Raw genomic sequence first — 19,217 nt, 5'->3', positions numbered from 1 at the left:
TCTTAAAATTCTTAATAATTTTAAACAATTAAATATTTTTCAAATATTTTTTAGTTTTATTTTTCTTTCATATATTATTGTTAAAAAGGTTTAAAATTGTATTCTTATTTTAACATTTTATCCTAAATTTTTGAGCAAATTTTAAAACAAACAAAGAAAGGTTTTGTTATTTTAAAAATAATTTTGATAATATTAAAAACTTATTTTTAGTTAAATCATTTGTTTGGAAAATCTTTTATTTAAAGATGAGAAAATTATAAAAATTAATGATTAAGTTCTATTTTTACATTTTTTAATATAAATTTCTTAGCTAAAAATAGATTCTCGTTCGGAGTTGATAAATAAGGTTTTATAGTACCTTTGATGATTTAATTATAACTTCAAATCTTTCAAAACAATTTAGGAATTTGTGCGCTGATAGAAAAAGTTCAAAAATAAAACTTTATAATTATTTCTGAATCTGGAATTATAATTGAATTAACAAAGAATATATTTAATAAATTATTCTCATAATAGTATTAAAAAATAGGTATATTTTTGATGAATCATTTCACTTTTCTTGTTTTATTCCAAATATTATAAAATGTTAAGAAAATAATCCTAATAATAATTTTCTTACTTAAAAAATTTTTTATTAAGTTAGAATTAATTAAATTATGATTAAAATAAATTAGAAATTATTATTTTATTTTCTTGATTCTTTATAATTAAAATGTTTTATTTTATTAAAATATAGAAAAGATAAAAGGAAAAAACATATTCTAAAATATTTTTGATCTCTAATATATCCTTAATAAAAGACTCTTTAACTAATAATTTTAAAGCAGGTTATTACTGAAGAATAAGAGCTATCATACGATGTAGATAAAGTTTACTGATTAAATTCTTGTTTATGAAATATGCTATTAGTTGTAATCTTATTAACTTAAATTTTCTGAAGTATTTTATTGTTTAGAAATTATCAACTTCAATAAATTAAATATTTCATTAAATGAAGGTATATTTTGCTAAAATTTTATAAATGATGCCTCTTAAAGTAGTTAAAAATATTATAATAATTTACAAGATTTGTAATTTAAATTCTGCCCAAATAGTTAATAATTATATCTATAAAACTATAAACAAAACCAAAATGAATAAAACTTACATTTCTATAATTCTTACTAATATATACCTTCATTATAAACTATCTATGAGGAAAATTAAGAGTGTTTTATTCAAACAAATTAAAATGGATCTGAAATTTAAAATTAAGATCAATTAGATAGATAAAAATAAATGAATTATGCTATCAAATATTAATAGCAATTATAAAGTAATAATTACCAAATATAACAAAATTCATAAAAAAAAATTAAAAGAATAACAGCTTAAAGTGTTAACCAAACTAATATTTAAAAAAAGAAATACTCTGATAGCTCAAAAAACATTAATACAGTTTAAACTTCAACTAACAGTAAAGGTAGAGGTACTGCTTAATGCAATGAAAAAAGCTTAATGTATAATGAAAAAGACATATTTAAGCAATAAAAAAGCTGTTCGAAGTAAATGGTTTTCAGTTTGAAGCAGAAAAGTAATCCTAGAATTTTGTAAATAATGCTATTAGTTGGCGCTTTTTCACTTGCTTCATTTTTGGCAATAACTTTAATTCTTTCTAAAAGTGGGATGGAAAGATTGGAATCTTACTATCATAATTAAGAATACATTGGAAGACCTATGAAAATATCAGTAAGTTTATTTGCTATAATGAAGAAACAGTCTTTATATTTTGATGCCTAAAATATCTGCTTCTGGGAAAATGATAATGCTTAAAGCTGCAATTAATTGAATATCACATATTTATCCTAATAACTTTTAAGTAATTATCATAAGTTAGTAGCTACACCAAGTTTCTCTAACAAAATAACAAATTATTTATTTAGTCAGCAGTAATAAATTACTTTATCAAGTCATCATGTAAACTTTGATAGTTAGACAAGTGAAAAAAATTTCTCATCTAAAAGTTATAAGTTGCATTAAGTCTTAGGTATTTTTTTTTAAGATATTCAATAATTAATTGCTGGTAAGTTTCATCTATTCAATGACTTGTAATTTGTTAGTAATATGAGCAAAGTAAATAAAATCTTGAAAGATCTTGACAAATATACTTAAAAAATATCAATAAAAGAATTTATGGAGATACTTGAAACTTAGATTTAAGCAATCATTTTTAACTTAGTAACTTGCTTGTTTATGCTTATTATAGCTATATTTATAAAAATGGCTATCTAAATAAAAAAATAAGATATATACAAACTACATGGATGCTTCAAACCATAGCATTTAGCAGGGCAGATATACAAGATCCAAAGCTCTTTAGAAGCTTTGAAGTAAATGAGTGAGTCTGAGACTAGATCTGATTCAACTAAAATTCATAAAATCAAACAAAAAAATATTCTAAACGTGCAATCAGCAGTCAATTCTAGGTAATTGCAAGGTATAACCAAAAGATAGAGACAAATTGCTTTTTTTATTGGACTAAAGCTTTTAAATTTGAAATTTATAGTTATAATAGTTTTATTAGTATTTTTGTTAATGATTTAACCCATAATTATCTTCAAATAAACATAGTCTTTTGTCTAAGAGTAAAATAACATTCTTGAGGAGAAAAATCAAATTTTAACTTTGATGCACAATTTGTAGTACATCCATTTGAAGATAGTTTACTTTTATTATATCTTTCAAATCAAGGATACAATTAATTCGAAACATGTAAATATGATTAGCATTGAGCATGCGATTTAAAAAAGCTATGAGATAATAAGGAATTTAAAATATCAATCAATTCAACGTCAAAATAGGTTTAACAACTTTTTATACTAAAACTTTTACAAAAATATACTTACAAATAATATTTGTTTTGTTAGAAAAAAATTTTCTGAATTTTATAGTTCTAATTTTTCAAATTATTGTGATAACTTAACTATTTAAAATGAACTTTAAAGAGGCTTAACATCTTTTTCTAATTCTTTAATTAATGAATTAAAAATGAGTGGAGAGTATATAAGTCATAAAATAGAAAACTTAAACTAAAATAATAAGTTTACCCTCTAAAAGAATGATATTAAGCTAGTTATTGATAAGCATAAATTGATGAACTAAGATTATAAGATAAATATAATTTAAGATCTCACTTACAGCATATTATAGTATCAAAAATATGTTACAGATGAATATTTTTATAAGCAAAATACAGTTTACTTATTTCTTTTATTAATGTAGCTTTTACTTATAATAATTTTATTCTCAGCAGGATGGTAAACCCAACTTAAAGCTGCAAAAGAGTCTTTGTTTTAAGCAAAATAATCTTTTTGCTTATATCACATAAATCTATTATTCAAAAATTGCTTTATCAAATCTTATCTATAAAAAATATGAAGCTGATCATTTGTTTTTTTATGTTTATATTTTTTGCTGTTCTTTTTTAATTTGAATATTTTACTAAATTAATTCAATTTTATATTAATAGTATCAAAGTATTTTTTGTTGCATAAATACATATTAATATTGTATGTACTCTTAATTAGGTACAACAATAGTGCAATGATGAATTTTTGATTTGAAGAAAATTTTAGGAATTTTACATTAAATAAAAAGCTATTTAAATTAAATTTTTTTTTGAGTTTTCAATAAAATTTTAAAATTAAAATTTTTTATAAATTTTTCATTTTAAAAGAAAATCATATACAGTTTTAATATCAAATTAGTAATAGAATAGTTATTTGCTTAAAAATACTAAATATTTATTTATAAATACCTTATTTACTGAAATGAGATACAGCTACTTTAATTTAAGAGATAATAAAACAAAATAATTACTATAAATTATATATATATTATATAAAGTTTTATTTTTATAATTATTATTTGCCAGTATCATAGTAAATAATATTTGTAAAAGAATATTTTACTTAATTAAATTTATTCGTTACGCTCTTTTATTTACCAACTATGATTCTATAACCCTCAAATTTGATATAATTCATGAAATCATTATAAATAAATTTGCGATCAACGGTGTAGATTTAATTAAAATATGATGGTTTCTGCATTTTTTTAATATTTAAAAATTATTTTTTATTACTTTTTCATCCAATAAATTCTTTTTTAATGATGATTTTTTAAAAAATAAATTTCCCCCTTTCTTATTCAAGAGTACCTGCTGTAAAAACTGAGATCATTTTTTAACAAATAATTAAATAAAAATTAAAATATTAGTTTTTAATAAATACATAAAATTTTAGATTAATCAACTTATTTCATTTTTAAAGAATCCTATTAACGTGAATGAATTATTTCAAAAGAAGATTAATTAATAAATAAATATTTAGATTGATTCTAAAAAAAATAATTTTATTAAATTTAATTTTTATTTAAGCTCAAAGCTTTTTTAATAACTTTATAATCAGCTCCTTCATTTCAGTAATGTTTGGAAAACTTGTGAATATTGGATAGTGAATAAAATTTGCCCAGAAAGTTTAAATTGCTTCATCACCTTCCTTAATTTCTTCTAACTTGTTTTCTTCTTTTGTTTCAACTCTTTTCTTTTTTTATTTTTTCTTCTTTTATTTTTGGTTTTTATTTGGACGATTAGCGGCTAAGCCTGATTGCAATAAACTAGAATTTTACTAATCTTTGCTTAAGTAAAACTGGGAAGATTGCAATTCTGCTTGACTAATTTATTGCTTGGTGAGACTTAAATTATTTTATGTATTTAAATTACTGGAACTACTGACATTAGAGTTAGATATTTATGATTAGCTTTGAATACTTTATTAGCTCCCACTGCTTGAAAGATTACTTTTCAGCACTCCTTTATAACTTTATTATTTTGTTTCAGTCCTTTTAAAGGAAGTAGCTTATTGCTAACCAGTTAATTCAAATACTAATTTAGAATTTTATTCTTCATCATCTTCCTCTTCTTTTGAATTTAAATTTTAAGAATTTATACTTTATTTTTTTTGATTATGTCTTTTAATTGTGCTCTTATTATATGAGGTATTGTCTCCTTCATCATTAGAGTTTTCATTTTCTTCATACTCATCTTCTTCTTCTACATCTTCATTATCATTCTCTTCTTTTTATTCGATATCTTAGATTTTCTTAACTTGCTTTTTATTATGCTTTTTGAGAATACTATTTTTCTTTTCAACATTTTATGTGATATGATGAATTTAATCTTATTTGTGGAGACTGTTCAGTCTTTCTTTCTTAAATCCAGATAATCTTTGGGAATTAATATCATCATGATTTTTTGCAAAAGGTTTCGCTAAATGATTTTTTTAATTAGCTTAGCCATGCCTTGGAGTAAAATCAACTTCTTCAGCGCTACCTATTTCTTCTGCATTTACCACATTTAATGAAGAACTTGCTATTTTATTTATTAGATGTAATTATTTTTTCCCACTTGACACAAGTTCTAAATTTTTAATTGGACTCTAAGCATCTCCTTTGCTAAACTAAGTAGTGAGTTTTATTTTAGAAACCCTTCTAGCATTATTTTCTTCAATTTTTTTCTCTTCGATTTATAGATAATCTTAAAAAGAAAGAGGACTTTGCTCAATTTAATTACAGTGCTTCTTTAATTTTAACTTATTGTCTTTTTTCATGCTTTAATCATGTTTTTAACCTTCTTCTATAGATTCTTAGCTTGAGCTGCTTTATCCACTTTCATTATCTTAGTTTTAAATTAAAGTTGACTTTTTAGGATTTCTCTACATTTTTTACAGTAGATATTCTTCTTCTCGTTATTTCTGCAACTGAATTTCTTTTTATCTTAGGCTTTCAATGTTCTTTTTCTTTTAGGCTTCTAACTGTTTCTACTTTTCTTTTTCATATGCAATAATCGGGTTGTTTACGATTTGATAAATATTATGCTTTACCATAAATTTTAATGCCTCTATTAAATATTCTGTTGTTTTTTTTATACTCATCTGAAACCCTTCATTGATCTACTTTGCATACTACTTTTCAAAATATGTCTTAAAAGCTTTGCCACAAAACTGATATGCAATTTGGTAAGAATAAGGTAATTTTCTTAGTTTTGTTTAGTATTGTTTTAATTTAGAAAAGTATTAAGACTGCACACCTTTGACAAAATGAGCTAAAGTTTTCACTTTATTTTTTTCTATTCTTCTCTTATAGTCTACCAATATTGGTTTTGCAATCCAAGATTTGTCAAAAAATTTTGATTCATCTTCAAGCATGCTTTTAATAGTAATATCCCAATGCTTAATATTAACTTCGTTCATAACATCTCTTATTCTGAGTAGATTTCTGTAAGATCTCTATATTGTGACAATATGCTTATAGTAAACCATCATTTTTGATTAAATAATCATTATTTTTATCTTTTATTTCATATATTCCCCTGCTACTAATTAAGAATTGTGTTTCATTAATTTTTTGAAGGCTTTTACTCTAGTCTTTAAGCAGTAGTAAACACGAGAAAATGTTCTCTCATCTTTTGTTTTACCAAGTTTTCTACATAAATATCCATTCATTAATCTATTTAAACTGATCATTGGATTGGTTTGATTAAGATTTCTAGCTTCTTTCACCTTATATGCTTTAATAAAATAGCTAAATACTTTAACTATTTAAATTAAAACAAATAGCTGCAGCCATCTATATTAAAAGCACTGCTTAAGCAGCCTCACTTCGCTCTCTAGACGCCCATCAGCATCAATTAGTTGCTCCTTTCTCTCTGCTTTTCTTTAGATATTCAGTATGCCTTTGCTTAATTCCTAGTATTTTTACAAGTTTTTAATGTATTGAGCCTTCACAATTTTAACTTATTTTTCTTCCTTTAACTTATTTAAGTGCTCTTTCCTCTCGTTTGGAGAATATTTTCTAACACCTTCTTTGTTTTATTCTATAATATTCTTGCATGTCTTATTTTTAAATCTTACCTTTAAAAAATTGTCTTCTTTATTTTAATCTTCGACTGATTATTCAACAACGAAAAAATTCATATTTTTTTCAAACTTCAATTTTTATTCATTATGTGATGCTTTTTCCATAATTAGCTAGTTTTTATATTCCATCGTATAATAATTTTTTCTTTTGCTCTCATTTTTATTAAGAGATACTCTATTAACAGTAGAAATTCCATTTATCATTTTTACAGAGTTTGATTCTGAAACCACTCTAAAGCGAAAAGTGCTTTATTTTCTGCAAAATATATTCAAAAATATCCCTTCTTTAATTTCATTTTTTTGGTAATTTATTTTGATTGGTATGTCGAAATTCACAAATAAAAAGTCATTATTTTCAATATTAGGATTCTCTGATTTGCTAACATATGCTTCGACCTCTCCATTCTCAAGTACAAGTTCAAAAATATAAGGAAACTGCCTAATTAAAATGTATAAAAAATGATAGTTACTAGAATTAAATCATATCATAAATTAAAATTGTAAATAAACAAGTAATTTATTTGAATTTTATTCAGTTTATTTAAATTTATAATTAGAAATGCTAAATTTAGTAATGAAAACTAAAATGATACCTTTTTGTAATAGGGATAAAATAAGCATTGTAAGATAAAGCATACATACTACAATGTATAAAATCTTAATCTAAGATTTCTATAGGAGTTTTAAGTTATTATGTATACCTTATAATAGTGAAATATTAATTGTTAAAAGAAATATCATTCTTTTTTGGAGCTAACTCATGAAGTTGATAAGCTTTTTCTATACTTTTCATAGCTTTCATATATTTTTCTTCAATTTTAGAAGCAGGTGAAGCTGATTTTTCTATCTCAAAGCTTTATTATTTTTGTTAATTTTTATCTTTATCAACCAAGTTATTAAGAGGATTTAATCTGTCTTAAAGCTATACTACCTAAATGAGTCTATGTGGGAGGCTCTGCTTTTTGATTTACTTAGAAGGTGAGTGAGAACTGCTTCTTTCAGTTTTAAATTTAGCATGATGTGATATTTTACTTGTAGTAAATTTTGTTTAAAAATTAGAAATTATGGAATTGTTTATATTATTATCTTTTTTGTAAAAGTTATTCTAGTTCTGTTATTTTATTTTTTTTCCAGTGTTGTTTAAAAAAAGTACTTTTTAATCTATTTCTAATATATTTTGTTTTTAGTCATCAATCTATTAAATACTACTAGCATCTAATAAGCCAATTTGTGCTAGTTTTTATAATTGCAGAGAGCTATTGTTTTAAATAGCTGTAAATAAAAACTAAGGGCTTGTAATATTTAATTATGATGACTTCTCTTTACTGTCGTTCTTTGTTGGAGAAAGAGATCTATATGCATAATAAGTTTCTTTGGGTACATTCATTTTGTTTATTATATATTTAGGCTGCTAAAACTGTTTCTCAGGTATTAACTTTGTGTTTATTTAAATGTTATTTGCTGTTTTAGGCCTTTTAAAACCTACCTCGTCTGTATTGATGTTGCTGATATTAGCATTTTATGAAATTTGAGTAGTTTTTGTTATATTAATTGAATTAGCACTCGATTATTTAGCAAATTAGCTTTTATAAGTTTTGGTGTTATCTTCATTAGTGCTATTTATGGGTTTTAAACTTTTTTAACGATGTATTTAAATTGGATTAGTGTTTGTCTAAAAATTTTTTAGTTATTTATCAGGACTTTTTGCATTTTGATAAACTTGAAATTCATTTTAGTCATAATCCTCAACACAATTAATATAAGGTAAATTATCAGTTTCTTCCTATAATGAATGGTCTTCGTTCAAAAATTAATGCAATCTCATAGGTTCCTAAATAAATTATAATTCATCATCTTCACTCTCTTCTTTATCTTCCTCATATAATTCCTCCTCTTCTTCTTAATAAGCATCTTCTTCCTCTTCTTCAACAATTTAAGAATATTTTTCCATAGTAGTAGATATATGATTTATTCTACTTTTTTGTGTTTATTTCTGATAATTTTTTACTTTTAATAAATGAATAGAACCAATTAAGCTTTTTAGTATTATAAAATTCATTCAATTTAATTTAATTGATTTATCCATGTCAATTAATACCAAAAATATTTTTAAATTCTATAACCTTTTTAAATGAAAATATATATATTACTAATTTTTATGTGATTGAATAAAATAACAAGCACTTTCATTTTGAAAATAAATAAATAAATAAATTCAATACAATCATATAATTTACTATCATTTTAGAAAACATATTAATTTTTTACACTGTTAACCATAAAAATATGGTGAGTATATTTTAAATATTATATCTACAAAAATATAATATGATAAACAAATATAATTATTATTATTTATATATGTTAAAATTGAGACCTACAATGTAATTAATTAATAACTCGTTAAAATAATGTATGAATAAAGTGAGTATAGTTTTATTAAATTAGTAAGAAATATAAAAATGCATAGAAAATATTTTATTCATAAATGTTTTTCCTACTTTAATTTTTTAAATCTCCTTTTTAATTTTCTTTTAAAATAATATAAAAAATAATTTAATAAAGATGAATAAAATAGAAACAAATAAAATTTAAAAAATATTGTTTTTGTAATGAATTTGAATAAAACTGCTCTACGCATGCGTTTATGCATGTATGTATTTATATATAGCAAACATATTATTTGAGTATAATTTTATTTGAATAATTAATAAAAAAATGGTTAATACAAATAATATTCTTAATTCATTTAAGAAAGTATTTAAATTGATTAAAAGTTAGAATATTATTTTTTATATTCATTAAATATTCTTCAATTGTATCTTTGCATTTCAATTGGCTTGTTTTCACTTGGAGGTTTTCTTTGTGAACCTCTGACTGAAATTCTTTGAGTAAAGGAATTTCTTACTGAACTACGTTGTTTGAGAAGTGAAGGTCTAACGAAAACATCCTTTAAGCTTCCTACAGTTTCTACTTCGGAGGGAGCTCCTTCTCTAAAAGGGTTTAAGCGATTAAATAAGGCTTCTAGAGATGGAGGAGTGAACTTGGCTAAAAATCCAACAACTAAAGAAGATGCACTGATCAAAAGACAATGAATATTTTATTCAGTTGTCAAAGGTGAACATCTTACAGCTCTTCCACCATATTCGACAAGAGCCATTTAAACTACTACTGTAGTAACAAGGATAACGAGGAACATAGGGTTATTGAAGAATCCTGCGAATGGATTGATTTCAGTAGCTTTGAGTTTTCTAGCATTAATTTCATTGAAAACTTAAAAGAAGACGAATATTTAGAAGAATAAAGTCAAATGAACTCCATTTTCATAATCCCACTTTTCATGTCCAAGACCATATGAGACACCAAATATTTCATTACCATAGAAAAGTACGACTGTTAAAACTAAAATTTGGTAAATACCTTAAACAATAATGTTATTCCACATGGTAGGAGTTATAATAACTTCGTGACGCTTAACTGGCTTTCTCTTAAGTAACTCATTATTAGGGGGTTCAGTAGCTAATGCCAAAGCAGCAAAAGTATCCATAATAAGATTAACCCAAAGCATTTGGACTGTATTTAAAGGTGATTCTCTAATAACAACACCACCCATGAATGCCATGAATAAAGCAACAACGTTAATTGTAAGCTAGAATTATAAGAACTTTCTAATACAATCGAAAATGTTTCTACCCCATTTTATTGCAGTAATTGTGCTATTTATAATTATTATTTCAAGTTTAGTTTTAATCTTTTTAATAAAAGCTTAAATAAAATTTACCTTGAGAAATTGTCATCAATCAAAATAATTCCTGCTGCTTCCTTTGCTACTTCTGTACCTGCAATACCCATAGCAAAACCAATATCAGCTTTTTTAAGAGCAGGTGCATCGTTTGTGCCATCACCTGTGACTGCAACTACGGAACCGCATTTTTGCAAACCAGTTACTAATAAGAATTTGTCATCAGGTGTGCTTCTTGCTAAAACTCTTAAATGAGGCTTAATCTCTCTAAAGACATCTAAATTACCTATGTCGTATCTAATAATTTTACCATCTTCACCTCTTACTTCCCTAAGACCACCAACCTATTTATTTATTTAATTGTTTATTTATTTAGTTATTTTTTATAAGCAAAGCTATTTATCTGCTTATTAATTTTTAATATTTTTTAAAACTAATTTGTTCTTTAAAATCCTAATTTAAATCAATCATTACTTTTTCTCTAAAACGCTTTCCTTCCATAACAGTGTAAACATTATCTTTAGGGTTAAAATCTTAATCTATGATACCAGCTTCCTTGGAAATAGCAATGGCTGTGTCTAAATTGTCACCAGTGACCATTCTGACAGTGACTCCAGCTTCTTTGCATGTTTAAACTGCTTAACGAATACCTTTTCTTAAAGGATCTTGGATACCAACCATACCTAAAATGATTAAATCGCTTTCAAGTTATTTATCTTCTGGAATCTAATCAACTTTCACTAAAGGAATTTCCTTATAAGTTAAGAGCAAAGTTCTCAAACAGTCATTGGCAAACTTCTTTTAGATTTCCTTAATCTTAATTAAGAAATCTTCGTTAATTGTTTCAACTTGGCCATTTCTGTTAATGAATTTCTTGCAGAAGTCAAGAATAATATCAGGAGCACCCTTAGTGTAGACTCTTAAAATATTTTTATTTCCTTCTTTAGGCTAGTAAACGGTTGTCATTCTCTTTCTGTCAGATGAGAAGGGAATCACTTTAATAATCTAATTTAGAAAAATTTTATTTTAAACATTTTAAATAAATAAATTAATAAATTCCTACATTATCTGAAGGTCTATAATTTCTATAGTCTACATCGAATTGATAAGCTAATTCTAAAAGAGCACATTCAGTCTTATTTCCATTTTGCGAAAAGTTACCATTTTTATCTACTGTTGGGAAAGCATTAGAATTCACACATAATCTATTTATCAATAAAATATCAAAATTAATCTTAAATATGCTTCAAAACATTTATCATTATATTTAACTTTAATATTCATGCTACTTTTTTATCTATTTATTTATTTACTTACTGTTTTTAGATTGCTTTTTAGCTTTTATTTACTTTTAATTCTATATAATTGTAATTAAAAATAATTTACCCTTCAGTGAGAATCTAGGTGAAATTAGAAGAATAGCTTTTGTTATCAAACTCGCTTTAAACTTCTTCAAGAGCGAATAATTTCTTAACTTTCATTCTGTTTTCAGTAAGAGTACCAGTCTTGTCACTGCAGATAGTATCAGCACCACCCATTGTTTCACAAGATTCAAGTGTTCTAACAAGATTGTTTTCGTCTTTCATCTTGCCAACAGCAAAAGCTAAGGAAATTGTGACAGCTAATGGAAGACCTTCAGGAATAGCCATAACAATTATAGCAACTGAAATAATAAAGAAATCAACTACTTATGAAAGATTATCAAGAGTAAACAAAGATGCCTCAGGATCTTCGCTATAAATGACGGAAATAATTAAATTGACAAGCATAGCAAGAAAAGTTAAACCTGCACAATAAAGACCAATTTTACCAATTTAATCTACTAACACATTCAATTTGACTTGTAAAGGAGTTTTTTTATCTTCCTCCTCTTCTTCGTTCATGAGAGCATGCTATTTTCCAACGCTACTGCATTAGCCAACAGCCATTACAATCATTTCACCACTGCCTTCTACTATCTTAGAACCTGCAATCAAGAAAGGCCTAGCAGATTTACCAGGTTCCCCAATAGCGTACTTTTTAATAGGATCAGTTTCACCTGTTATACTGGATTCATCACTAACTAAGTTATTTCCCTTAATAAGAAATCCGTCTACTGGTAAAATATCACCTGTTTCAATATGCATTATGTCACCAACTAAGAGTGAGAAAATAGAAACATGAACTACCTATTTTTAAAATAAAATTCTATATCAAGGACAACATAAATAAAATATGTATCTTTACTTCACCATTTCTAATAACTCCTACGTCTCTCTACACAGCTTATTCATTTAATTTTCTGAATTACTTGTCTTTCATATAATCGTTTGTTGATGTAATACTAACAATCAGGAAAACAGCTACAAAAATAGCCATACCATCAATCCATCCTTCTGCAATACCTTCTTTAATGCAACCAATGATAAGTGATACTAATGCAGCAGCACATAAAATTCTAAGAATTTCTTCTTCGAAGCATCCAACTACCTATTTTCAAATAAAAATATCTATTAATTATATTCAATAATAACTCCAATTTGTTAAAAGTTAATATGAAGTTTAACTGCTATTGTTTATTTGAAGTTTTACATCATAAAATAGAAAATCAAATTATAAAAATTCTAAATAAGATTTTCAGAAGTAGTTCTTCTTGCTAGTTAAATAGAAAGTTTTTGAATTTTTAATAATGCTAATCCTAAAATGACGAAAATTCAAATACTTCTATATTGAAGAAGAGTGGCAAAAGAATTTATTCTTTGAAAATAAAAAGAAATATATATATGTTAAAAAAACTTACCAATTCCCAAAAACTCTTTGGAGGTTTAACAATATTTTCATTTTCACCAAATCTATTATTAATATTAATAGTTAAAGCATTTATGTATTTATACTTTTATATGTTAATAGATAGAGCTAAAATTAAACTATTATTTACGCTTAGATTCTTGACTTAAGTGCAGTTTTTGTGGTCTCAATACCTTACTATTTAAATTATATGTTTACTATTTGAACCAAAAAGAAAAAAAATCTTCATAATATAAGATAATCTTTTACCTTAGGACTAGTTTTCAATTTTCTACTGATACCATCAACACCTCCGAGTTCTTCTACTTTTTAAAGTGAATGCCCATCTCTGATATTATCTGGCTAGAATAAATCACTATTAATATAAAATGAACATTAGGTGATTCAAATAAAATTTGCTTAGCTCTCAAAAAATTTAATAGAAACGTGAAAATATTTAATGTAAAATGTCTAGTTTACCTTAAGGTCTATTTATCGACTCCGAATTCACCTGATGATGATTGGTCTTCGATGTCGTGTTTGCCTCTTAAAGGCTCTTTAAGGGTTGACATATTAACTTTATGAATGTTTTAATTAACTCTCTCTTCTTTTATTTGATTTCTAAAAATACTATAAATTTCGAGGATGATTTTTTTATTAATAATAAATTTTATATTTATTTTGAATGATAATGATCATTTTTAAATTAATTTGTAAATAAAGCTGGCTTTAATTACCATAGTAAAGTTTCTCTTTATTATCTAATATTATATATTCCAATAAAAAGAAACAAGCAAAAAAATCGATATTTTACATAAATCGAAAATTCGCTTAGATATTTGATATCTAATTATATTTTACTTATTTATTTATTCCCTCTTTTCCAACTTATTATAATTTGAGATATCAATACTTCAAATGCCTGCCTGCCTTCATTTTTCTACTTTATTAAGTTAAATTTATGCATAATTAATATTTACTTTCTATTCTAATCTATTTCTATCATAATTGTAGATATGAATTACATCATCTTTGCTTTTAAGAATAACTGATTATTTTGAAGAAAATGGGAAATTTATTTACATTAGCATACAAACTACTTGTTTACTCACATTGTTAATTAAAAATAAATTTATAATTGTTAAAAGCGAATAATTATAATTTACAGATTGTAACAAAATTCATAAGATATCACCTTTTATTGATATTAACGATTAGGTTTGATATAAATTCTAAATTATTATCCACCTCCTTACATTAACATCAACTAATTAATTATTTGTGGTACTATAGATTCTTCAAAATTTGATTTCTTCTTCCTAACTATTTTGTCAACCTTTAATTTTTGAAATATTTATTATTTCTTTTCAAATACTTTTGAAATGTTTCATTTTTCCACATAATCAACTCAAAAACTCAGAGTATTTTGCTTATTTTCTTAATAAAAAGGAAGCCATAAAATCAACGAATGTGGATTTTGAGCTTATTTATCTTTATAGATTTAATTTTGATTCAATTTATTTTTAGAGTTTTAATAGTTATTAAGCATATTTTATATCTTTAGTATTTTTTTCCAAGAAGTACACTTTTCAATATTTATCTTAATTATTTAAACTTGTAAGCTAAATATTAAACATAGAATGCAAGTTAGAAACAAATTACAAAATTAAGTATTAACCTCACAAATCGTATAAACTGAGATGGGGAAAATAGTTATTAAATTTTTATTTCTTAAATTATGATTGATTAAAATATGTAAGATGAGTCAGTCAGTATTAAAACCAGACAATATAATTTCTTTTCCACTAAGTTTGAAATTTTCGATATTAAAATAAAATTAGTTAAAATCAAGAAATAATTGTGATGATAAATTTAAGATACGCATTTGATGTTTTGATGTTTTAAAGGTGGGCAATTTTTTAAGTTATTCGAATAAATAAACAATAAAATTAGCCAATAAAACAGTTATTAAAATTGAATTTTCAAAGAATTAAATTTTTACTATTTTTAGGTTTTAGGAAGAATACTTAGTGAACTAAGTGTTAATAAATATTTAATATTCTTTTACAAAACAAAACACAGTTTTTATTTATTAATATATTAATTTTACTTATTTAGCTGTAACATAAATATTACCTTTATAAAATTGCTAATATACTTAACAAAATCGCTAGCTAATATTAATTTTTTATTTTCATCAAATAGGTTCAGTTAGACATATTTTGCTTTTACTATTTTAGTATTTTTAATAATTTTATTGGTATTGTTTTTACCATAATCTCTTAAGTTTTCTAACAGTGCAGTCGAAAGGTAAATTTCTATTTGAATGATTAAACTAATATTGACTCGTAAACTATCCAAGATAAGATGGAGTTATATCTACTTCTTTTTATTTCTTTGTTAAAAATATAGTCTATTTAAATTTTAGAACTTAATAAATGAAATATTACATTTTCTTTATTTTAAAATATGTTTTAGCTTTCATCAGCTGGTTTAAAGTAAGTATTATAGCTTGTTTCTCCTATAAAAGGAGCAAATCTACTGTAAGGTGATGTTGTCTTACTATTTGTTAAATATATTTTTCAAAATTAAAAAGTTATGATATAAATTATCAACTTTTAATGAAATCTCTATTATGTTTATTGATATTATGTTTTGAAGGGAATTCCATAGTGATCGCGATAACTTGATTGTCCTTCGAAACGAATTTTATTACTAGTTGTGTATTAGTACTCAAAATCTAATTTGCCTTGATCCTAACCCCAATTTTAGAATTGCGACTAGTTAGTTATTTAGGTATTATTATTAATAAATAATTAATAAAATCATTCGAATTTAATGCTTACTTTATAAGATGTATGATAACTAATTGGAGCTTAGCTTCTAAAATGCTCTTTTTATATAGCAGGAAATTATTTTTAATGCTCAATTTTATACTATTGATAATCTCTCTAAATAAAAACATATATTAATTTATTTCATAAAGATAAATAGCTTAAAAAGCATTTTTTCAAATTTAAGTATAAAAATATAGCCATAAACTAGAATACTAGAATTTATTAACTAATTAGCTTTGAAAAAGTTAGAAAATAAAAGATTTTAAACACTTGATATTTCTTGTAGTTTCTGAGTAAATTATCTAAAATATTAGAAGATTTAGTGAATAATTAATAAATAATTAATTAATTCAATATATAAATTATTTTGTTATCGTTGTTTTATTTTTTATACCATCAATTCTCATTTATTAATGCAATCACTTCCCCATATTTAATCCCCCTTTAAGAGGTATTGAAAATTATTCAACAAAATGGCTATACTAATTTAAAAAACTTAATAGAAGAGACTGCACGTTATAGGTAATTATTAAATATTATTCATAGTATTATTATTGGGGTTAGTAAATAATTTGAAAAATAAATAAATGAACCGATTTAAAGGATATTAAGTTTTAATTTATTGGTGAGAGTAGGCAAAATAATAAAGAAGATCAATTTTATTTTGTTCGTAATCTCAAAATAACTAAACAAATTTTAAAATATGAAATTAAATACTTGATTTGTAGTTGTGTTGTTTACTGATTATTGTCCAGTCTATTTTAAGGATCTAATTTAGTCTGTAATGTGAGGTTAGATATCATATCTAATTTTAGGCTAAAAATCTTTAAAATATGAGGATTACTTAAAGCAGTTTAGCTTTAACTTATAAACAGCTTCGCATTTACAAGATCCACACTTACATTTAAAACAAGCACATTAACCTGAATGTAAATTTATATAGTAAAATTAATGATTTAAGCTTATTAAAAACTTGTTATACAGATTAGATGCAAAAAATAATCTAAGTTATTTTCAAAGATATCTTCCATGTTGATTTATGAGTCCTTTAAGTCATCAGGTAATAAACTTCTCCAATCTCCATTTTAAATACATTCTAACACAATCGGGTCGATTTATTCAGAGTCGAAGCAGGACGAAACCTGCCCTTTGTTAATTTAGCTGGACTATGAATAATCGCTCTTAAAGTCAAGGACCTGCTGCTTTTAGGCATCATAAAAATCTAATGATTTTTGATTTTAATTAACTGTATTTCTAAATATATTTTAATATATTAAAGTAACTTTAAGTAAAAATTAAAAATTAGTTTTACTCGAGTTGATTATTGAGTTATCTATCTTCTTTAAATTTATTACTTTATTTATTTTTAATTATTTTTGATTCATATTTTTTAAAAATTAATGAAAAATTAAGTACCTAAAATCCTAATGCCTATTAAATAATTTTATCTTGCTCAATTAATTGAAATTGCTCTTATCATAATATTCTTTGTTATTAGGTTAATTAGTTTCATTTTTTGTAAGTGTGTGTTACGAAAAGTTATCACCCTTTTAAGTTTTAGTAAAATTTGCTTAATTTTTAATGAGTAAGTAGAATTTAAAGGATCATATAATAGCATTCAAAAATTTTGAAAAACTTTACTAATTTATTTTTTTGCCTGTCTATTTGTTTTGTTATTTGAGGATTTTTATAATTCTCTAAGCTTCTCAACATTTGGGTTTAGGAACTCCTTTTATTAATCTTATCTTCCTCTGTCATTTATGAAAACCTCTTAATCTTTTCTTAAGTAATAGTTGGCTCTTTTTTCTCATTATCCATCATGATTGTGCTTACATTTAAAGGTTCTAACTCAGCTCTCTAATTAGCTCTTTTAGTACTTGCATATGGGTTAAACTTTTAAATGGAGCTATTCATAGATTAAATATATTCTTTTTCCTCTAATTTTTATAAGTACCAAGCGGGATACTTCTTTTAGAGCTTGTAGCGTTGTTTTTAATCCATATTTAATGGACTTAATATTGAATAAATAGAGTCTGGTGAATTAGAGCTTTTGTATGATCTTTCTGTTTTAATCCTCTGCTATGAGTCTATTGTCTGATCTCTACTAATTCCATTTTCTATTAGTTTAATACATTTTATAAGTTAAATTGAAACAATGGTTCTATTTGTTACTTTTCAACCTTTAAGTTATGGACATTTTCAAAATAAGTAAGTGTTTTAATAAACTCAATAAAAAGTAAAAAAATAATAATTTTTGTTTAAAATTGTAAATAGTTTTTTATTAAATTAAAGAATGTTAAACAAACAACAAATATTTTGTTATGTTTAAATAACCAACCAGAATGATAATAAAAATGAGTTATTACTTTAAAATAAACCATCCTTTTATTACTAATCAAATTATTTCTTTGTTTGATTCAACATAAAATATTTTCTGCTGTTTAGTTAGATATAATCTTAGAAATTTATAAAAAGATTTAAGTATTTTTTTTTAAATAAAGCAAACGTAAAAAGTAAGTATTAAAATTAAAATATCAAATTTACTTTTTAAAGAGTATATTGTCATTTTCATAATAAAATTTTTTAAAGTAAATAATTTATTTATAAATGATTTTTTTATGTGATAAATATTGAGATAATAATCAGACTTTAAGCTTATTTATAAGTTATTTTTTGTAAATTAAATAGCGATATACTAAATTAAGCTAAAAGCTTTTTCAGATTTGAGCTTCATTCTATTTGTATTAATAAAATAAAAATCAAATATTTTTATAATTTGATCAAATTTTTAAAAATATCAATCAGTTTTTTTTTTGTGAGTTTAGTATTAAAACTTAATTTATGTTTGCCATTTTAAATTATTAATGAAAGAATGCCAAAGAAAGCTATAACTTAATTAAGATCCAAAATTATGAG

The 19,217-nt window shown here is 23.9% G+C and overlaps 4 protein-coding genes across 4 annotated transcripts; 1 reads left to right on the top strand and 3 right to left on the bottom strand. All coding sequences in view use genetic code 6, as the record gives it.

Annotated features, from left to right (window-relative positions):
* Positions 1 to 1,278: 1,278 nt before the first annotated feature.
* On the top strand, positions 1,279 to 1,720 carry TTHERM_00268110 (hypothetical protein; the record flags this gene model as incomplete). The annotated part of the gene is made up of 3 exons (XM_001015946.2): positions 1,279 to 1,315; positions 1,370 to 1,573; positions 1,662 to 1,720. 3 exons carry the CDS (start codon positions 1,279 to 1,281, stop codon positions 1,718 to 1,720), a joined length of 300 nt encoding a protein of 99 aa, XP_001015946.2.
* Positions 1,721 to 4,418: 2,698 nt separating this feature from the next.
* Positions 4,419 to 8,907, bottom strand: TTHERM_00268100 (hypothetical protein; the record flags this gene model as incomplete). Its single annotated transcript, XM_001015945.2, has 2 exons — positions 4,419 to 7,395; positions 7,550 to 8,907. The coding sequence occupies 2 exons, from the start codon at positions 8,905 to 8,907 to the stop codon at positions 4,419 to 4,421; spliced, it is 4,335 nt and encodes a 1,444-aa protein (XP_001015945.2).
* Positions 8,908 to 9,768: 861 nt separating this feature from the next.
* Positions 9,769 to 14,036, bottom strand: TTHERM_00268090 (calcium-translocating P-type ATPase, PMCA-type protein; the record flags this gene model as incomplete). Its single annotated transcript, XM_001015944.2, has 10 exons — positions 9,769 to 10,672; positions 10,738 to 11,042; positions 11,173 to 11,703; positions 11,762 to 11,903; positions 12,085 to 12,866; positions 12,925 to 13,167; positions 13,478 to 13,529; positions 13,616 to 13,662; positions 13,735 to 13,840; positions 13,945 to 14,036. 10 exons carry the CDS (start codon positions 14,034 to 14,036, stop codon positions 9,769 to 9,771), a joined length of 3,204 nt encoding a protein of 1,067 aa, XP_001015944.2.
* Positions 14,037 to 15,661: 1,625 nt separating this feature from the next.
* Positions 15,662 to 18,564, bottom strand: TTHERM_00268080 (STOP protein; the record flags this gene model as incomplete). Its single annotated transcript, XM_001015943.3, has 10 exons — positions 18,474 to 18,564; positions 17,943 to 18,418; positions 17,718 to 17,848; positions 17,614 to 17,655; positions 17,284 to 17,555; positions 17,019 to 17,224; positions 16,311 to 16,415; positions 16,081 to 16,244; positions 15,915 to 16,026; positions 15,662 to 15,859 (listed from the first exon to the last, which is right to left on the bottom strand). Exons 1-10 carry the CDS (start codon positions 18,496 to 18,498, stop codon positions 15,662 to 15,664), a joined length of 1,731 nt encoding a protein of 576 aa, XP_001015943.3. The 5' UTR covers positions 18,499 to 18,564.
* Between the last annotated feature and the right edge of the window lie 653 nt (positions 18,565 to 19,217).

Source organism: Tetrahymena thermophila (genome assembly GCF_000189635.1).
Source record: "Tetrahymena thermophila SB210 genomic scaffold scf_8254649, whole genome shotgun sequence".
Classification (NCBI taxonomy): Eukaryota; Ciliophora; class Oligohymenophorea; order Hymenostomatida; family Tetrahymenidae; genus Tetrahymena; species Tetrahymena thermophila.
This window is presented reverse-complemented; position numbering and strand designations above follow the sequence as displayed.